The sequence below is a fragment of the Vigna umbellata genome, chromosome 3 (genome assembly GCF_029865625.1).
Source record: "Vigna umbellata cultivar VRB3 chromosome 3, Vumbellata_1.0, whole genome shotgun sequence".
Taxonomy (NCBI): domain Eukaryota; kingdom Viridiplantae; phylum Streptophyta; class Magnoliopsida; order Fabales; family Fabaceae; genus Vigna; species Vigna umbellata.
The window spans coordinates 15,999,903-16,017,557 of record NC_142167.1 but is presented as its reverse complement, the minus strand read 5'-3'; the positions used below and the strand labels follow the sequence as shown (position 1 = coordinate 16,017,557).

The window sequence follows — 17,655 nt, the reverse complement described above, 5'->3', positions numbered from 1 at the left end:
ATTCTGATATAAATTTTAGTATATCTATATGTATTAGTATGTTTGTTCGTTCTTGAACATTATTTAATTGATATCGTATATTTATCAAGTCTTTCTTTTATGAATTAAGTAGTGCTCGGTCTTACACCAAGTACTCGTATTAAGTAGTGTTCGGTCTTACACCAAGCGCTCGTACTAAGTAGTGCTCTGTCTTACACCAAGTACTTGTACTAAGTAAGTGTTAGGTCTTATACCAAGCGTTCGTTCTACTTTCCGTAATCTATATTGATAATAAGAGTGTTCGTCCAAACTCCACAGAATCCACACGCTACCGTGCTCGGTCTTCGACTGACATTCGGTTTTCTTGATGATAAACTCATAAATAAGCTAAGTATTTATAGTGTTCGATTTCTTCATATGATTCTTTTAAGTACTATCCTCTGAATGTCTTGCAGTGTCCGTCTCCATTGGTTTCGGCCTAGAGTCTTAATACTTGACCTAGGCTTTAAGGTGTTCAGTTTAAACGCTCATGAGTCAGTTCATTAAATTGATTCACTTTGTAAATAACGTTCGATTCTTTTAATCTTGAGAAATATTATTGTAATTAGTCTCTTCCCAACCTTGGTAGTAACTCTCTCTCGGTTTTGATCTGTTCTGGAACTGGAAACCTCTCGGTTTCAGTCCAAGTGTTCGGTCTCGTTAGGGGTTGAAGTTTTATGTTCGACCGAACCCAACCCAACCAAAGCAAAGCAAACCCAGTCTGACCAAACCGAACCAAACCCTACTGAAACCAACCCGACCGAACCCAATCCGACCGAGCCGTACCCAACCGAACTAAACCCAACCTAACCTAACCAAACCCAACCCAATTGAACCGAACATAACCCAATCCAACCGAACCTAACCTAACCCAACAGAACCCAACCCATCCGAACCGAACTCAACCCAACCCAACCCAACCCAATTCAACCCAACCCAACCCAACATAACCCAACCCAACCAGCCCAATCCAACCTAACTCAACCTAACCCATTACAACCTGACCCAACCCTACCTAACCCAACCCAGCCAAACCCAACCCAATTCGATCGAACCCCACCCAACCTAACCCATTCCAACCGAACCCAATCGAACAAAAGTCAACCAAACCAAACCCAACCAAACCCAAAAAAACCAAACCCAACCCAACGCAACCCAATCGAACCCAACCCGACCCAACCCAACGCAACCCAATCGAACCCAACCCGACCCAACCCAACTCATCCCGACCCAACATGTCCCAACTCGATAGAACCCAAACCGACTGAACTCAACCCAACTGAACCCAACCCAACAAAACCCAACATGACCGAACCCAACCCGACTGAACCCAACCCAACAGAACCCAACATGACCGAACCCAACCCGACTGAACCCAACATGATCGAACCACCGAACCTAACCCGACCAATCCTTAACCCAACCGAACCCAACACGACAGAACCCAACCCGACCCAACCCAACCTGACCCAACCCAAACCCGACCCAATCCAACTCGATCCATCCCAACCCAACCCGAAAGAACCCAACTCGATCGAACCAAACACATCCAAACCAAACCCGACCTAACCCAACCTAACCCAGCCCAACTGAACCTAACCTAACCCAACTCAACCTAACCTAACCTAACACAACTCAGCTCATCCCATCCAAATTGAACTGAACTAAACCGAAACGAACTGAACCCAACCCAACCCAACATGACCCAACCTGGCCTAACTGAACTCAATCCGACCGAACCCAATCCGATCGAACCTGACCAGGCCGAACCGAAGTGGATTGAACCGAACCCGACTGAACTAAACCCAACCCAACCCAACCCAACCGAAACCCACCCAACCGAACCCAACCGATCCCAACTCAACCCAACCCGACCAACCAAACCAAACCGAACAGAACACAACCCAACATAAGGTTTTCTTTCGTTGTAAGTAGACAACATACGCCTCCTTCCCATTCCAAGAAAGTGTTCATAAATCTAACTTTGCAAAAAAAATATTTAACCCTGGCCAACAAAAACGAAAAGAATAAAGGAAATCAAAGTGCAAAATATGTGTACCTAGAGTGAGATATCCAACCATTTACTTTGTCATAGCAATGTTAGCATCTTCAAACTTTTCGTACATGAAACAGTTGTGGCATTGTAAAAAAATTAGAAGCGCAGGGAGGAACCTTTGAAGGTGCATGAAGAAACTTTCTCACATGAATTGTAATTCATAACAATTTCCAAAACAAACTTGTTAGAGTACATTTAATACCTCCCAGAACAAATTTTTCAGAACACGTGTAATATTTTGGAACAAATTTTTCAGAACCAGCTTTTTTTTCCAGAACAATTTCTCTCTTCTTTTTCTTCTTCTGCAATGGATATCACATGTACAACATTGATAACATAGTAGCGATAATGAAAAACAGTGACAAGATGCAATAACAAAATATATTTTAGTCTTTTTCTTAGTACAAAGAAGAAAAAGTCATACCAAGGTGAGAGATCTAACCCAATCTCACCTATTTCATCTCTCTCCCTCCCTCCCTGCCCCTTTACTAAATCACCCCAATCAAACAAGTTGTAAAAGAGCAATATGAATTTCCCAAACAGCCTAAGAGAAGTACTCTTAACTTGTATATTAATGAATTACTTTGCTTAGAGAGGACTGACGGAGCACTTATTTACACCACATTAACAAGTATTCTATATTTAACTTAGAAAATGATACGAAGTTATGAACAACGCTTCATTTCATGGAATACTCCTCATCCGTTCCACCGAAAAAGTAGCACAACCTTCACTATAATTCAGGAGCCTAATAAAACTAATTACATTGCATATATATAAATAATAATTACAACAAAATAGAAACATTTGAGCACGGTACCAGAACCAGCAAGGGCACCGCAATAACTTCTACCTTCCTAATTCTTGTTAGAAGCTCCTCAACGAGGGGAAAGAAAGACATATTATAATTGCCTAGTGTTAGGCCAAATGCGCAAATACTTCCTCATGTCATTCATCATCTGATAAACAGACTACATCAGATGATGTAGCTGGATGAGCTGAGGTTGCTGGCGTTATATTACTTTTGTCACATTTAGATAGGTTCATCGTAGGCAAATCTGGCATATCTGGCCGAACATTTGGCAGATATATGCCGTGTTGACTGTTAGGATCAGTGTGAGGATTACTGGCAGGTAAAGTGGGTGGCCAAAGCCCCCCGTGTAGAACAGATGGAAGGGTTGCCAGCGCTGGCCAGGGTGTCTGGTAAGAAAAAGGGGGGGAAGTTACAGGAATATTACCGGGTGCAGGCTGACTTGGTCTCCCACGCAGAACTGTACAGAAAGTGGAGGCTGGGACAGACGTTGTTGTTCTATAAGGGTGGAGATGTGGTGCAGGGGCACGTATCTCCCCACCAGTTTGAACATTTGCCAAGAGTGAAGAGAGAGGATTGATACGTGGTAGTCTTGAAGAAGTAACGGAGAATGTTCCGGGCGTACTGTACATGGCTTGTATTGGTGGTACCGTAGTCTGTGAGGTAGTTGTAGCATAGGAACTCTGCAAGCTGGCTGCAGAATACTCCCGAGAAGATGGTCTAGCAACCACATTGGGCGCAGTGGCATTTTGTGGACTTGCAACCTGAAATAATTGCTGAACAGAACTTGCATCTGACATTAAATATAAAATGTGGTTAGAAGAGACAAACCAAAGTTGGGGCAGATGGGTGCACATGAGGTGGATGCCCCTGCGCAACAGATAGAGACGTGCATAAAAATGGCATATTTAACAAAGTAAAACCTTTCCCTGATGTTTACATAAACCTAAACCATCCTTAACTGCACTTGGCAAATGCACTGGTAGTTTTTTCCTATGTATAAAGAAAGAAAACAGAAAACGCCAGTAGTGTTTGAGATATTGATTCCAAAGGCCCTACAAAGCCCAGTAGTAAAAGGGAAAGCCCACGGTCCATTAACATTTGTGCAGATTCATTTTTTTTCCCATTCGGGAGTTAAATTACAAAAGTACATTAACAGTGGAAGAAACACAAGACTGTCATGTTAAGAAGTCTAACCAAATATATTCACCGTAACAGCAGTTTAAATATGTTTGGAAGCAGCAGATATACTTCGGCAGAAACTTGTACAGTCAAAAGGAGAACAATAAAGGGCATAGAAATTTCCACAATCACTAGAGTCAGTATAACGAGAAATATACCTTTGTGCATGCTTGGTGCACCAGATAGTGTAAAATCCATGGATTTAACCCTACAAGCCTCAGCCAATTTCATATTTATATTAACTATGTTATGTTGTTTGTCCAGGTCCTTCCTTACTTTCTGTACTTCAACTTCATTCTCCTTGTGTTTAATGTCAAACTTCCTGTAAAGTTCCCTGAGTTCCTTCTCAAAATCCTGTCTCAACTTCAATTTCTGCTCCAACAAGTAAAATAATATAGTTATTGTAAGAGAAAAGATTGAGGATATATAATCTAAGAATCATCATAGCAACAGTAAACCAAAAGCTAACCCTTTCTTCAAAGTCTTTCTTATTATCCTCTGCCAGTTGATGTAGTTTTGTCATTTCACACTTAAACGGATCAAGAGCCAAACGTTGAATAATACTAGAATCTGATTGGCTTGCAGGTTGTATAGGATGATTATTAATCTCTGTGAGAGTTGACTGATCTCTTGTGTTTGAAGACTGTTGTCTAACTCCAGCAAGCTCTTGCGAAACCAAGTCCATATTTGAGGCTGGGTCCAGTTCCACATTTGAGGCGCATTGCACGACATCGTGATCTTGAATCTCAATTGATGTCTCGGGAATGTGGTTGCGAAAATTCTTTTCAATGGATGGCTGGTTTTCAGTTCCAGTCACTGTAGGCAAGATAGACAGGTCTCCATCATTGGAAGAAAGGATACTTGCAGAAGGTAACTGATCCTCCTTCTCGGGTGGCTCCATGACCAGTGAATTATCCGTAGATACGTTAGCTGGTACAGTATCAACAGAACTTGATACAAAACGGTTCTGCATTTCTATTGTAGTATTCTGATCAGGTGGAGACTCTAAAGATGATAATGGTCGTACTTCTTCAAGAGGCTCCATGAGATCCTCAACTGATAAAGATACTGGAGTCTCCTGGGACAAACTGTTACCATTCATGGTTCTACACACTCCTTCCTGCTGGTCTGAATTTGTGGGATGTTGCACAAGAGATTGATTTTGAATCTCAATTAATGTTCCAGGAACATGGTCAAGGAGATCATCTTCATTGTGTGGCTGATCTTCAGTTCTGGTCACCAAAGGAAAGTTGGATAGGTCCCAGTTGGAAGAGAAGAAACCCACAGAAGGAAATTGCCCCTCCTGTGGAGGCTCCATGACCAGTGAATCATTAATGGATTGATTAGCTTGTACAACATCAACAACAGTAGATACTACATAGTTCCGTGTTTCTCTAGAAGTATCCAGATCAGGAGGAGACTCCACAAATGATAAAGACGGCACTTGTTCTAGAGACTCCATAAAATCAACAGGTCTAGATACTGGAGTCTCCTGGTATGAACTGTTTTCAGTCATGGTTGTACATACTCCTTCCTGCTGGTCCAATGTGGCACTTTTATCAATAACCACATTGTTTGTCAATTGGAATTCAACCTCGCCAAGGCTATTTTCTGGCATCAAGACAGAAACGTGTTCATCAGGTAGGGTCTTGCTATTGCTTGGGCTTGTAGTACAAGTCTTTGATGACAAACTGCCATCACATACTGGACCTACATTAACTAATTGATCCATGGATGAAGAATTATGAGGAATTACATTGTCAGGGTAATTGACAGCGTCAGGCATCCAATTAGCTTCCTCCCCATCTAATACATTTACAATGGCCCTCTCATTAGTTTCTGACACCTCGACTGGAATTTGTCTAATAAGTATGCTTGATGAGACTCCATCATGATTTTGTTTCTCTATAGAAGTTTGATTTGAAAGAATAGAATTAGCATCAGAGCTATTATTACTGGAACTATCCTCTCCATATGGTTTTGACAACACACTATCAAAAACTGAGTCATTTACTGCACCTCCAGATATTTGCTCAGTGGATGAAGTCAAATTGACAGCCTCGTGTATTCCCACATGTGCATCTCTATGTAATATTATGGTCCTATCAGCATTTCTCTCATCAACCAAAGGAGAATTAAGAATAAAATTATCTGAACCACTGCCATCAAGTGCAAAATTTTCACAATCTAGAGTGTGCTTGCCATTTTCATTATGGACACGATCTTGAGGTGATTTTGAATTCCAGGAGGATATTCTTTCATCATACAAAGATGAGTTCATAGTGTCAGCATTCTTTGAACCATAATTGTTATCAGCGTCATGGATTTGTGCAGTATTCTCACAATATGGTGTGCCCATGGTATTTACACTTGGAATATGTTCTTCGGATGACTGAGAATTCAATAAGGCCATATTCTTTGCACCATCATTGGAACCATTACCGTCAACTTCTATTGATGATCCACACACAGGCTTGATCTGGGTAGTCCCATTTGGTTCCATCTGCCTAGAAGAAGGAATTTCAACAAGATCATTCTCAGAACTGCTGGTGTTACAGACTGAAGGAGCCACCTCTGCACTAAGAACATCTAGTGTTTCCCCGTGACATATGTCTTCATTACATGAAGCAAGAACCTGTATTACAGCATCCTGCCTAGAATCATTATGAGATTCATGATTAAAATTTACACACTCTTCCCCGTCTGGCGCTCTAATAGCTCCATCAGAACGTTGCTCTCTGGATTTGGAATGTTTAGATATAGCATTTCCATGACTTTCATATACATTTTCAACAATATTACTGCACTTAATTTCAGATACTAGTCCATCTTTTGAAGAGACTATGTCCATCTCACCATCAGCATGTTTAACAAGACGAGTTTGCAGTTCAACTGTGCCACTGAATGGTGCAACAACAGAGGCATTGGCATCGGGAGCTTCAGATAATCCAACCCCAGATTCAATCCTTGCCTTCACTTCCACTGTATCATTGGAACCCTTTCCTTCAGCAACATGATCAGACACAAGGACTTTTGGAGCATTATAATGTTGGGCTTGATCACAAATCTGTAAGGATTTGACCATGGTCCCAAGTTTGTTCGAAGCAATTGGGTTTAACAATTCATATGGTTCTGAAGACTCTTGGAACATCACCCTTGCCTTTAATTGCTTGACCTCAAGATCCTTGAGACGTATTTCTTGCTGCCTATTCAATTCTCTAGTTCTTTTCATGTAAGCACTTTTGGAAGCCTGAAGCTTTCCATCTTTAGTCAAATCATTGGGAGAACATGATCGAATAGCTTCCCACTCTATCTGGTGCCTTCTCTGAATTTCAGCATTTTCATTCTCAATATCTTTTTTTAATTTTATCCTCTCTTCCCTTTGCATCAGAAGTAGCTTGTTCCACTGGCTTTTACGTTTCTGAACGGTTTTAATATTTATAGAATTATCAACTTTTACCAATTCATCCTCAGGTATCACTTCAATATATGAATAAACCCCACTTGACGATTCAGAAGCCTTTGCACAGCCAGCAACATTAGGGTTTCCTTTGAGCAATAAAAAACTTTCCTTCAGATCCCAAAGCCTTGAATTGATTTCCTCTACAATTTCTTTTTTGCAGTCAAAATTCAAATGCTGCTTTGCAAGCAAAAGGGAAGCTTCAAAGTTGAGTTTGTGATTTAGCAAAGCAGCAATTGTCAAACACTGAAATTTTAAAAGTACAAAGAAAAGCTTGTCAATTGTACATATTAACCAAGTGAACAACACAGTTAATTCAGCATTTGGAAACCCTAAGAATTAAATTTTCTACACTTAATTTAAGAGGTTGTTAAGATTGAAGATTAAACCTAGCCTCATTTTAACAGCTGATGATGCTACTCAGATATCAGAATCTTAACTAAGAAAATACCAACAGGCTTGAAGTTGACCAGTTAGATCAAGTGCAGACTAAAAGATTTCTGCCATTAGGTTGCTGCAACAGACAAATATTAATAGATGAAAAAACAACAGGCTTCAATGAAGTATTAGATTTTCCCAAAGAGAAAAGCTAACTGGTGCAGAATGAAGGATTATTATGTTATTCTTATTTATTAGAAATTGTAAGAGTGATGCACTTCTATGATTTAGTGAGATTTGGAATTACCAACAGTTATGTATAAAAAGGCTAAAAAGAAAACTTTCAAGCAAGCAAGAGAACTTGGCCGAAGAAAACTGAAAAGGAAAATAAATAAGGACGAAAAAGAAAAAGAAAAAGAAAGGTAAGAAAATATTCTGACCAGAGATAGCTGAAAAGCCTGTAATATTGGCAATGGTTCTGTACAGATCTGGTAATTGTTCATAGTATATTCAAGACAATCTTGAACCATACTTTTGACATTATCCTGCATGAAAGAAAGATGTCAAAATACAACAAAATTCAAACTGATACTAGAACCCAGATTGAAGTATAGTAAATAAACTATCATGAAACTTGTATGCCGTAAAGTCTTAAAAACCATTCCCTGGGGATGCAATGCAGGGTTGGATTAGAAGACTTCAAAGCTATATAATTAATAAGTCAAAGTCAGAGACAATAAAATATATTATGAAAAAATAAATCCATGTTCCTAGAATCTAACCAATATATGACTATTTGAATCTGTTCAGTAACTCCCATTTCCCAAATACTACAATGTACTGCACCTCCAACACATTTCCATACTCCAATAAAATCAAACAAAATCAACAACAAACCCTTGGGAGACCAGAAGAATGGCATCATGTCAGAGAAATGTTCTTATTAATTATTTCCCCCCTTGCTATGTTAAAATTATACACTGATTGTTGTTTTCTAAATGGATCTTCATGGTAGCTGTCAGTCTAAAACAAATAATATAGGCCTACACCTATAGTTGGATCCCAAGATTATTGGCCTGATCACATAGCAACCATTTCTGACCCGTTAACATCATTTTAGTTACACTCTTAGCAATACATCCTGTTAAATTTCTAAATGTCATGTTACATTATCAACCAAAATCCGATATTCCATGTCAACAGGTTCTTCAACATAACCTGGATCTACCCTTTTAAACCTCGACTTCACATTTCCAACACTTATGTCATTCCACATCACTGTAAGACAGCCTACAAAAGATTCACACTACAGCCTTTGCAAACTTTATGACAGGATTAGTAATTTATCTGAACATCCAGAACTTAATGAGAGGATAGCATCAAATCAAAAAAATTATGAAGGCATAAATCAATATTACTAAACAGCACATTTTAAATTGCAATACTATCAACGAAGCAGGACAAACAAATGGCAAGTAAAACATGACAGAGAAACCAAGAGCATACAGGGAGATGCAGAATTTCACAAAGATTTGCTATCTCTGGCTTCAGTAAAAGATGTAAGCTCCTCTGCTGTTTCCTTATTTTGAAAGTTTCAACAGTGTTCATTTGAGGTCTCTCCGAGTCTGACATTTGATCACACAAACAAATGATAAGAACTAAGAACTGCAATCCACATGGAAGAAATTACCAAACAGTGTTGTTGTCGGGACAAAGGACAGTTGAGGTGGGATGCCCAAAAATCGTCACTCTGTGACCACTAAGATAATGTGAGTGCCTTTTGAAAGTAAGGAAAAAATGTTTTGTGCATAGGGTGTGGGAATCAAGCAAATTATTTCTAGGGCTGTGACAGAAAAATAATAAGGAAAAGTTAACTCAAATCTTAAAAGTTGGGGATCAGGAAACCAGAGCTGTATTAGCAGGAGTTTGGCTGGTAATAAAGAGATTTGTGCATATATCATTCAGTTTGAAGATGAAAAAAAGAAAAGAGCAGAATGTATATAGGCTATGATGAGTGGAAACCCATAGAAAATATCAGAATCTTCACCAAAGATGGGAAAAGCCACCTGTATTACTCCTGTGGCTCCGTCTGAACTCCACAAGCACCCCCCCTCCAAACTCAAATGGCCAGGGTAATGCCAGAGATTCAAACTAACTGTGGACCACCTATCACTTTGTCATGCCTAGATGCAAGAACATTCAATGCACAAAAAGGAGAATAAAATAGGCATCATTTTGGATGAAATTTTATGATACAACTGAGGCGGTTAGGCTCCTCAGGTGATAAGGAGTTATCCGAGAACTGGCATAGTCTCTTTATATCTCTAGGTTTACCAAGAAATACTGTTACAAACACAAGCAGTTGAACTAAAGAAGAATTAAAAGACATTATCCACAGAGCTAAAGAATTTCCAGTAGAAAGTACCAGACAATGTCAAGCTCCGATGAGAAATGTCAACAACTACAACAATTTTTCTAGCTGTGTGAATGATATGTTGAAAACAGCTTTTTAGCTGTCCTTGGAGTGAATACTAAGAAGTCAGTTGTGACAGCTGTCGATAGACAGCTTTCACTAATTGTTTATGTTGCTAGCTCAGCACTCTAAGAGTAGTTATATCTAATGTAACAGAGATTCAACACAGTCATCCAAATAACATTTTCTCTAAGAAATTTCAATTTTCTCTTTCTTTCTCTCTTAACTCTTGTTATTTATCCATGTCATTGAACTGTCAAGACTCATAACAAACTGAAACTTAAAAACGATGGGAACAACTAACCTTTCTTGTTCCTAGTAGATATCTTTGAAGGGGACTGGTCAACATTATCGATCGATTTCCTCTGATCCTTTTTCACATCTGATAAGGAGATCTGCCTAAAAAATCAACTCAAACACACTTAGGAGATAACAAAATAAGCTTATCCCTTGTCCGTTGCATGTCAACTTTTATTATTATCAACGGTATCTGAGGTGTGAAAGGGATGGGACCCCCCGTTTCCCATAAACAATAATTTTCACAGACAAACTAAAATTTAGGTTGTTATAATGGTCAGGTTTCTTAACAATGTGTAGAAAAATCCAACTTGATACCTCACATCTTCCTAGACATAAAACAAAAAAAGTATATTTATTATACATAGAAAGATATCCTCTAAGAGAGAAAAAAGGGAAACTATGTGAAAGCTAAACTTAATAAAAGCAATAAAACATGCCAATTAGCCTGAGCATTGAATGGATTAAAATTCTTATTTCACATTAATTCAAGAATAGGATTGATTAATTCCCTAGCATTTGCTAAAAAATAAAGTACCTTATCCTTTTGGAACATGACCCACTGGTCTCCACAACATTGCTGCATATCCTTGACGGGCGAGTATCCTCAAACAAGTAGCTGTTATTGTCATTGTCCACCAACAAAGTAGAAGCATCTGAATGCATGGCCACCATTGTTTTTTTTCTCTTAGAAGATATTGATTTTTCATCCTTATCATGCTCAATACGTTTCCCAATCAAATTTTCATTTGATATAAAATCCCTTGACCCTGAAATTGGTGATCTCTCCTCTTTGCATGAATCAAACCGAACCTTTTCAGGTGACCCACTGGGCTCACAACTTGCAATATTAGACGGTACCGATGGATTTACAGTCACATCATAATCTGACAGTTCTTTCACTGGCTCACTCAACTTAGGCTCAGCTCTCATCTCTTTACCGGTGGCATCTTCAGGTAGCTCAATATCCATATCGTCGTTGGCAGAATCTAAAAAGTTCCCTTTAAGACAGCCATCAATCTTGCTCCCACCCTCGTCATCACCTTCTTCAGTTGACCTATTCATCCCATTTGTCTTCACATGGCAATCTGCAAGTCAAAAATTAAGATGTTAACAAAAAAAGCATACTAAATTAGGCTAGCACACCTCAGTCAGCCACATTTTCAATTATCCAAACTATAATAACCATCTAAGTCCCATCTTCATCTATATAGGCACCACAGCCATGGCGAACTGAGTGAGTACAAGAGAGAGAAAACTGCATGTGATTGATATTCTTTATAGACAGAAAATTTAGTGGGAGGGAATTATGCCATTGATAATTGATTGAAACTGGTAAAATCCAATAACAAAACCTCCCCTAACTCTTCATTTTTAAGTATAAATTAAAATTGTAACTTGTAAAATCCAATAATAGAACTCCACCCAGCTCTTCATTTTTAAAATAAAATAAACAAAAATGTAACTGATCAAGATACTCACGCTCAGTCACTCTCCTAGTTCTCGGTCTCGAAGAAGCTTCCACGCCTCGTTCCTCATCTTCATCGTCCCCAACCTCGCTGACTTCAAACAACAACTGCTTCCCAGTACAATACTTCTTCTGCCGCGTCCCCGAACCCGAACTTCTGAAACCAGAAGGATCAGAAGGAGAAGCGCTCCTCGTTCTCTCAGATCTCCTCAATGGACTCGACGTCTCCATCTTCCTCTTCGGATCCATCACGCCCCCAGGCGACGGTGGAGACCTTTTCTCAAACCGCTCGGACTTGCGATTGGGAGAGGCGGAGGTGCTCGCAGCAACTTTCTTCGACAATGTCTCTGTGGAAGACCTCGTCACCAGTCCTTTCTCCCCTATGCAACTGGAATCGGTATCGTCCGTCATTTCCTAGTGCTGGAACCTAATTCACTAACCCTAATTCCCTAACAATAACTGTTTGAGAGACAAGGTGCTGAAAATGATGAGCTCAGGGAGTATTTTTACTCACTTCAAAGGTTACTATTATGGTAGTTTGATGCTATGCTACCATCAAGAGGATTCACCCAGCACTACCACGCTTCAGGTATCCCCGGAAAAGCCAGAAAAACTTTTCTGAAGAACCTAATACTATGGGTTTCTAAAACGAGGAGAAGGGCATTTTAAACTATTTACACTCGTGTCAACTAATTGTTTAGGGAACGAAAAAAAATACTATGTAACCGATAAACACAAGGAATCTGTTGTGTAGTATGTATGTAAAATTAGGGGTGTTACAACTATTCCATTCGACCAGTTTAACTCCCATATCATATTATTGGATTGGATGATTGAATTTCCGTCTGGCATGCTATTGGACTCGTGTGTCTATTTTTGGAAATAAAACGGATTAATTTTTTTTATATTTTACGTGAAAACTGACGTCCCTCGCGCTAAAATGAATTACCGTTCAAATTATTTCAGATTTTGGTCCGAGTATCAAATTCTTTTATAATCACTTTTTTAATGTAGAAAGGAAAAAGTCAGTAATATAAAATCTTTTATAATATCTTTTTTAAACTTTAAAACTTGTCATTGTTGAATGCTTTTGTCATTGATTTAATATAACTAAGGAACAGATTCTTTTTTAAGGTTTTGTTTATACTTATATGTACGTCATTTTTTGTTTTTGAATGTTTTTTTGTTAAATATGTATTTTCTATTTTACGAAACTAACTCTTTAACGATACAAAGAAATTTTATTATATAAATAAATTTATGTTTTCTAGCAAAATTATGTTATTATATGATTATAATTTTAGACTTTTTAAAAAATAAATTGCTATTTCATTTTGATTGATTCTGTTTATTCTCTAAAATTTGTTTTTTTTTTTTCATTTTAAAAAGTTATTTTACTTAAAGTGGTTGATATTGATGTTCAAGTATTTTACTACCAACTTATTATTTAATATAAACAGATAAAATCTATGAAATATTTTAATGCAATTAAATTATCGGAATTAATACAGGAGTTTATTTATTATAATATATCTTTTATTCAATACAACTAAATATATACATAAAAGATAATACAACTAAATTCTCATTGTTATTAAGGAATTAGTTATATAAATAACTATAATTGAAGCTATAAAATTGTGTTATTCCAAAGTTGAATTAGTTATAAAATTGTAACTATAGTCTTTTCAACTATGATTATAAAGAGAATTATGTTCATTTCTCCGTTTTTATGACAAAACCAAAAGTTCGCTATTTCAAAATTAAATTAATTATAAAATTATTATCAATGTCTTTTTTATTATTGTTCTTCTTATAATCATCATTTCTTCGCTCTCAATGATGATTGACCATTGACGATAGAAAAAGTTAATATTAAAATCTGAAAATTGACACTATATCATTAATCATTAAAATAAATATTATAAATAAATACGTTTAAAAACTAACTCAATCCATTAAAATCAATTAATGAGACATGCACTGAACTACTTCCAACCAAATATATTTAGGCCAGTAATTATTTCAATACTTTCCATCATAAAGAGATATCATAACCTGTATTTATAATGTTGTGCAATTTTTAGTTGATCTGATAAGAATAAAATCACTGTGCAGTTAGTATTTTTCTGGCAATTGGGTTTTGGTTTGGCATATTTAAAGTATTATTGATTGGCTGATTGATAATCTGCAACGTGTGTGAATGAGAGGAAGGGCCAAGTTTCTGACATAGTGACAAACAACACATAAGATATTGAATACGTTTGGTAAGAAACAAGTAGAAAGGAATAGAACAAAGAACATGAAACAACTACACAAAATATTAAAGTTTAGTCTGAAGTAGCCATTTGATTTTTCTGCCGGCTTCTTCCACATTTATGCATTTGACCACGCATGTTGACAAACTCTAATGTCATATTCATTTGGAGGCTAGCCAAGTAATTCATTCATTGATCATAGTCATAAGAATACCCTTAATGAATCAAGCTCAAGAGTGATCTAATATATTATCACTTTGATTTTGCATGTCTTCTTTTGTTCCACTGCATTTTTCTTTTGTAACATTATACCAGTGACGACTGAGAAATCTCTTCATGGGAAGTCTTGTACTTGTCCACAAAATTATGCTTTATCTGTGGTTTGTTGCTTGGATTTGCTTAGGTCTGTGCTCTGCTTACAACGAAAACAATTGTACTTCAAATGAAATTGGGCTAGGAACAAGGTACAGCTGCAAGTCAACGCAGGATTCGTGCGAAACATTCGTGGTGTATAGAGCTAACAAAAATTTCAACACCATTTCTAGTGTCTCAAAGCTCTTCAACAAGAGCTCTGATGAGGTGCTTCTAAAGAACAACCTCGTATCTTCCTCTTTGTCCCTTGTACTCAGACAAGGTAAGGAGGTGCTTATTCCTGTTAATTGTACCTGCTCTGGAACGTATTATCAAACCAGTTTAAGCTATAGAGTCCTTGACAACACAACTTTTTCCGAGGTTGCTTGTGGTGTTTTTGAAGGGCTGCTAAGTCGTCTCACACTGGCTGAGGAAAACCTCTCACAAGGTAATGAACCAGAAGCTGGTTCTGAGCTTCATGTACCTCTCATGTGTGTTTGTCCTGACAGTGAGAATTCCACCTGGAGCAAGAAGGTGAAGTACCTTGTCACGTACCCTCTTATAGCAGAAGATGATCCTGACAAAGTGAGTCAAAAATTTCAAATCTCACCAGGAGAGTTTTGTGCAGTCAATAACTTGAATTCCAAGTCAACTGTTTATCCTAACACAGTTGTTCTAGTTCCATTAGAGGATGGTCCAATCAGAATACTTGATCTTCCTGACTCTCCTTCTCCACCTCCAGGTTTTCTTCCTACAAATCCAGTGAACAAGTCACAACAATACATAAAACCATCCCATTTGTACATTGCAGGGTGTGTTATCGGATTTTTGCTGCTCATAACATTGCTTGCTAGTGGATTTTACATAAAGAGATTGAGAAAAATTGAAGTTGTTCATTCCTTCAGTCCGACCAACTCCCTCACTTTGTGGTCGCCAACTAGAAGCTCTCAGATATCCACTCAAACGGGTAAAAGCAATACAACTTGGTGCCTGTCCCCGGATCTTCTTGTTGGAATAAAGTACTACTTACTCAATTACACCATAGAGGAGCTCCAGAAGGGAACCAAGAATTTCAGTCAAGAAAACAACATCAGTAGCGAAGGTGACTTTGTATATAAGGGCAGAGTCAATGATGTTGAGGTGATGGTGAAGAGGATGAGGTTGGAAGATACACGAAAGGTGATTGATTTACATTCTAAGATCAACCACATTAATATTGTGAACTTGCTTGGTGTTTGTTATGGTGAGAGCAATGATTCATGGTCTTATTTAGTGTTTGAGTTGCCTAAGAATGGATGCTTGAGGGACTGCTTATCTGATCGATGCAATCCTCTAAACTGGTACAAAAGGACACAAATTGCCTTTGATATTGCGACATGTCTCTACTATTTACATTGCTGTTCTTTTCCTTCCTATGCTCACATGAATGTCAGTAGCAGAAACATATTCATAACAGCTGACTGTAGGGGTAAACTGGCAGATGTTGGAAGGGCATTGGCTGCCAGTGCCACACTCAGCAAAAGCAATAATGGTGTCGAGATTCCCAAAGGATTGGTGGCACCAGAGTTCCTCTCACATGGGTCAGTTTCTGAAAAAGTTGACATTTTTGCATTTGGGGTTGTATTGCTTGAGCTGATCTCAGGAAGGGAGAATTTTGATGGAAAAGCAATGAAAGATTCCCTGGGATTCTTGTTGGGGGAGGCCAGTGAAGGTGGTTGTTTTGAAGGGTTATGGAGTTTCATGGATCCTAATCTGAAGGATTACTCTCTTCCAGAGGCTTTATGTTTATCTTTTCTGGCAAAGGATTGTGTGGCAGATGATCCTCTGCATAGGCCAAGTATGGATGATATCATGAAAGTCCTTGCAAAAATGGTTTAACCAAAATATGTGCTAAGCTGCTAATTGTGAAATGTGAGAAAAGTTATATCTGTTATATTACCTCATGAGTTCTGCTACTTGCCTCTCTTGTTTGTACTTATTAAATAGTAATAGACATTGAAACAGCTACATATGCAAGGAATTGCTTTGGTTTGTAAAGTAAATAATGAAAAGATTTTGCTGTCATTTCTGAATTGGCCTTCAGTTATGTCACCAATCTTTGTCGTTGAACAGAGATGAATCATCATCACCTGAGCACTTAGTCTTTGGAGGACACTAGAAAAGCAGATGCCATTTTACACGGCTGTTGCTTTTTCTTCCCCCAACAATTACTAATTGCATTTCCACAATAATAGAAAAAAGGTTTAATACCTATTTTGGTTCCTACTTTTATGGGTTTGGTTCAAAATGATCCTACCTTTCAAAAAAGTTCAGTAAGACCCCGTAATTTGTTAAAAAATGTTCAGTCTGGTCCTTTTCGCTCACACCGTTAAAAATCTAACGGTGCAAATGCCACCGTAGCACAACCTTATTGAGTTGTCAAGTTTGATGAATACGTGATGTTACACTGTGTAAATATTAAAAAAAAATTAAAACTTCATCTTCCACCTTCACTGTGAATTTAGGTTTTTTCCCACGTGACATTAGAGGTCGTCGTCTCCTTCTTCCTCCCCTCTCCCTCTCCTCCCCACAATAAAAAGCAAGGGTTACATAACTGTTGCTTGCAAGTCCTACTAACATGGAATTAAATTGTCGATTGCTCTTTCTACCTTTTTCTCTTTCTACCTTTTTTTTGGTTTTAAACTGTTACAGCTTTTTTGTTGAAGCTTGAATTTGTGAACATGTAGCTTTGGCAATTTTTACTTCACTTGTACATTGTTATTTTTGCAATTTTGAGTTCACCTGTACATTTGTGTTTATTAAAGTACATCTCATGAATGAGTCGAAACATCAAAAGAAACTGCACTAATTACTGAGACATTAAAAGCACTATGAAAAATGTTAAGAAATCGAAACCCTAGAAA

At 37.9% G+C, this 17,655-nt stretch overlaps 2 protein-coding genes across 2 annotated transcripts; one reads left to right on the top strand and one right to left on the bottom strand.

The window, feature by feature from the left end:
- Nucleotides 1-2,729: 2,729 nt before the first annotated feature.
- On the bottom strand, nt 2,730-12,925 carry LOC124831695 (uncharacterized). Its single transcript, XM_047305771.2, has 8 exons — nt 12,158-12,925; nt 11,214-11,763; nt 10,683-10,777; nt 9,412-9,530; nt 8,346-8,450; nt 4,537-7,773; nt 4,226-4,439; nt 2,730-3,678 (listed from the first exon to the last, which is right to left on the bottom strand). The coding sequence occupies exons 1-8, from the start codon at nt 12,552-12,554 to the stop codon at nt 3,023-3,025; spliced, it is 5,373 nt and encodes a 1,790-aa protein (XP_047161727.1). The 5' UTR covers nt 12,555-12,925; the 3' UTR covers nt 2,730-3,022.
- A 1,506-nt stretch (nt 12,926-14,431) lies between these two features.
- Nucleotides 14,432-16,748, top strand: LOC124831692 (lysM domain receptor-like kinase 4). Its single transcript, XM_047305768.2, has one exon. It carries the CDS (start codon nt 14,738-14,740, stop codon nt 16,628-16,630), a length of 1,893 nt encoding a protein of 630 aa, XP_047161724.1. The 5' UTR covers nt 14,432-14,737; the 3' UTR covers nt 16,631-16,748.
- The last annotated feature ends 907 nt before the right edge of the window (nt 16,749-17,655 follow it).

Excerpts from the sequence above, each read along its gene's own strand:
- LOC124831695 (XM_047305771.2), bottom strand. The coding sequence starts at position 12,554 with ATGACGGACGATACCGATTCCAGTTGCATAGGGGAGAAAGGACTGGTG. Across the intron at positions 4,440-4,536 it reads AGAAAGACTTTGAAGAAAGG|AAATTGAAGTTGAGACAGGA; the intron begins GTTAGCTTTTGG and ends TTGTTGGAGCAG. Across the intron at positions 3,679-4,225 it reads TGCACCAAGCATGCACAAAG|ATGCAAGTTCTGTTCAGCAA; the intron begins GTATATTTCTCG and ends ATTTAATGTCAG.
- LOC124831692 (XM_047305768.2), top strand. The coding sequence starts at position 14,738 with ATGGGAAGTCTTGTACTTGTCCACAAAATTATGCTTTATCTGTGGTTT.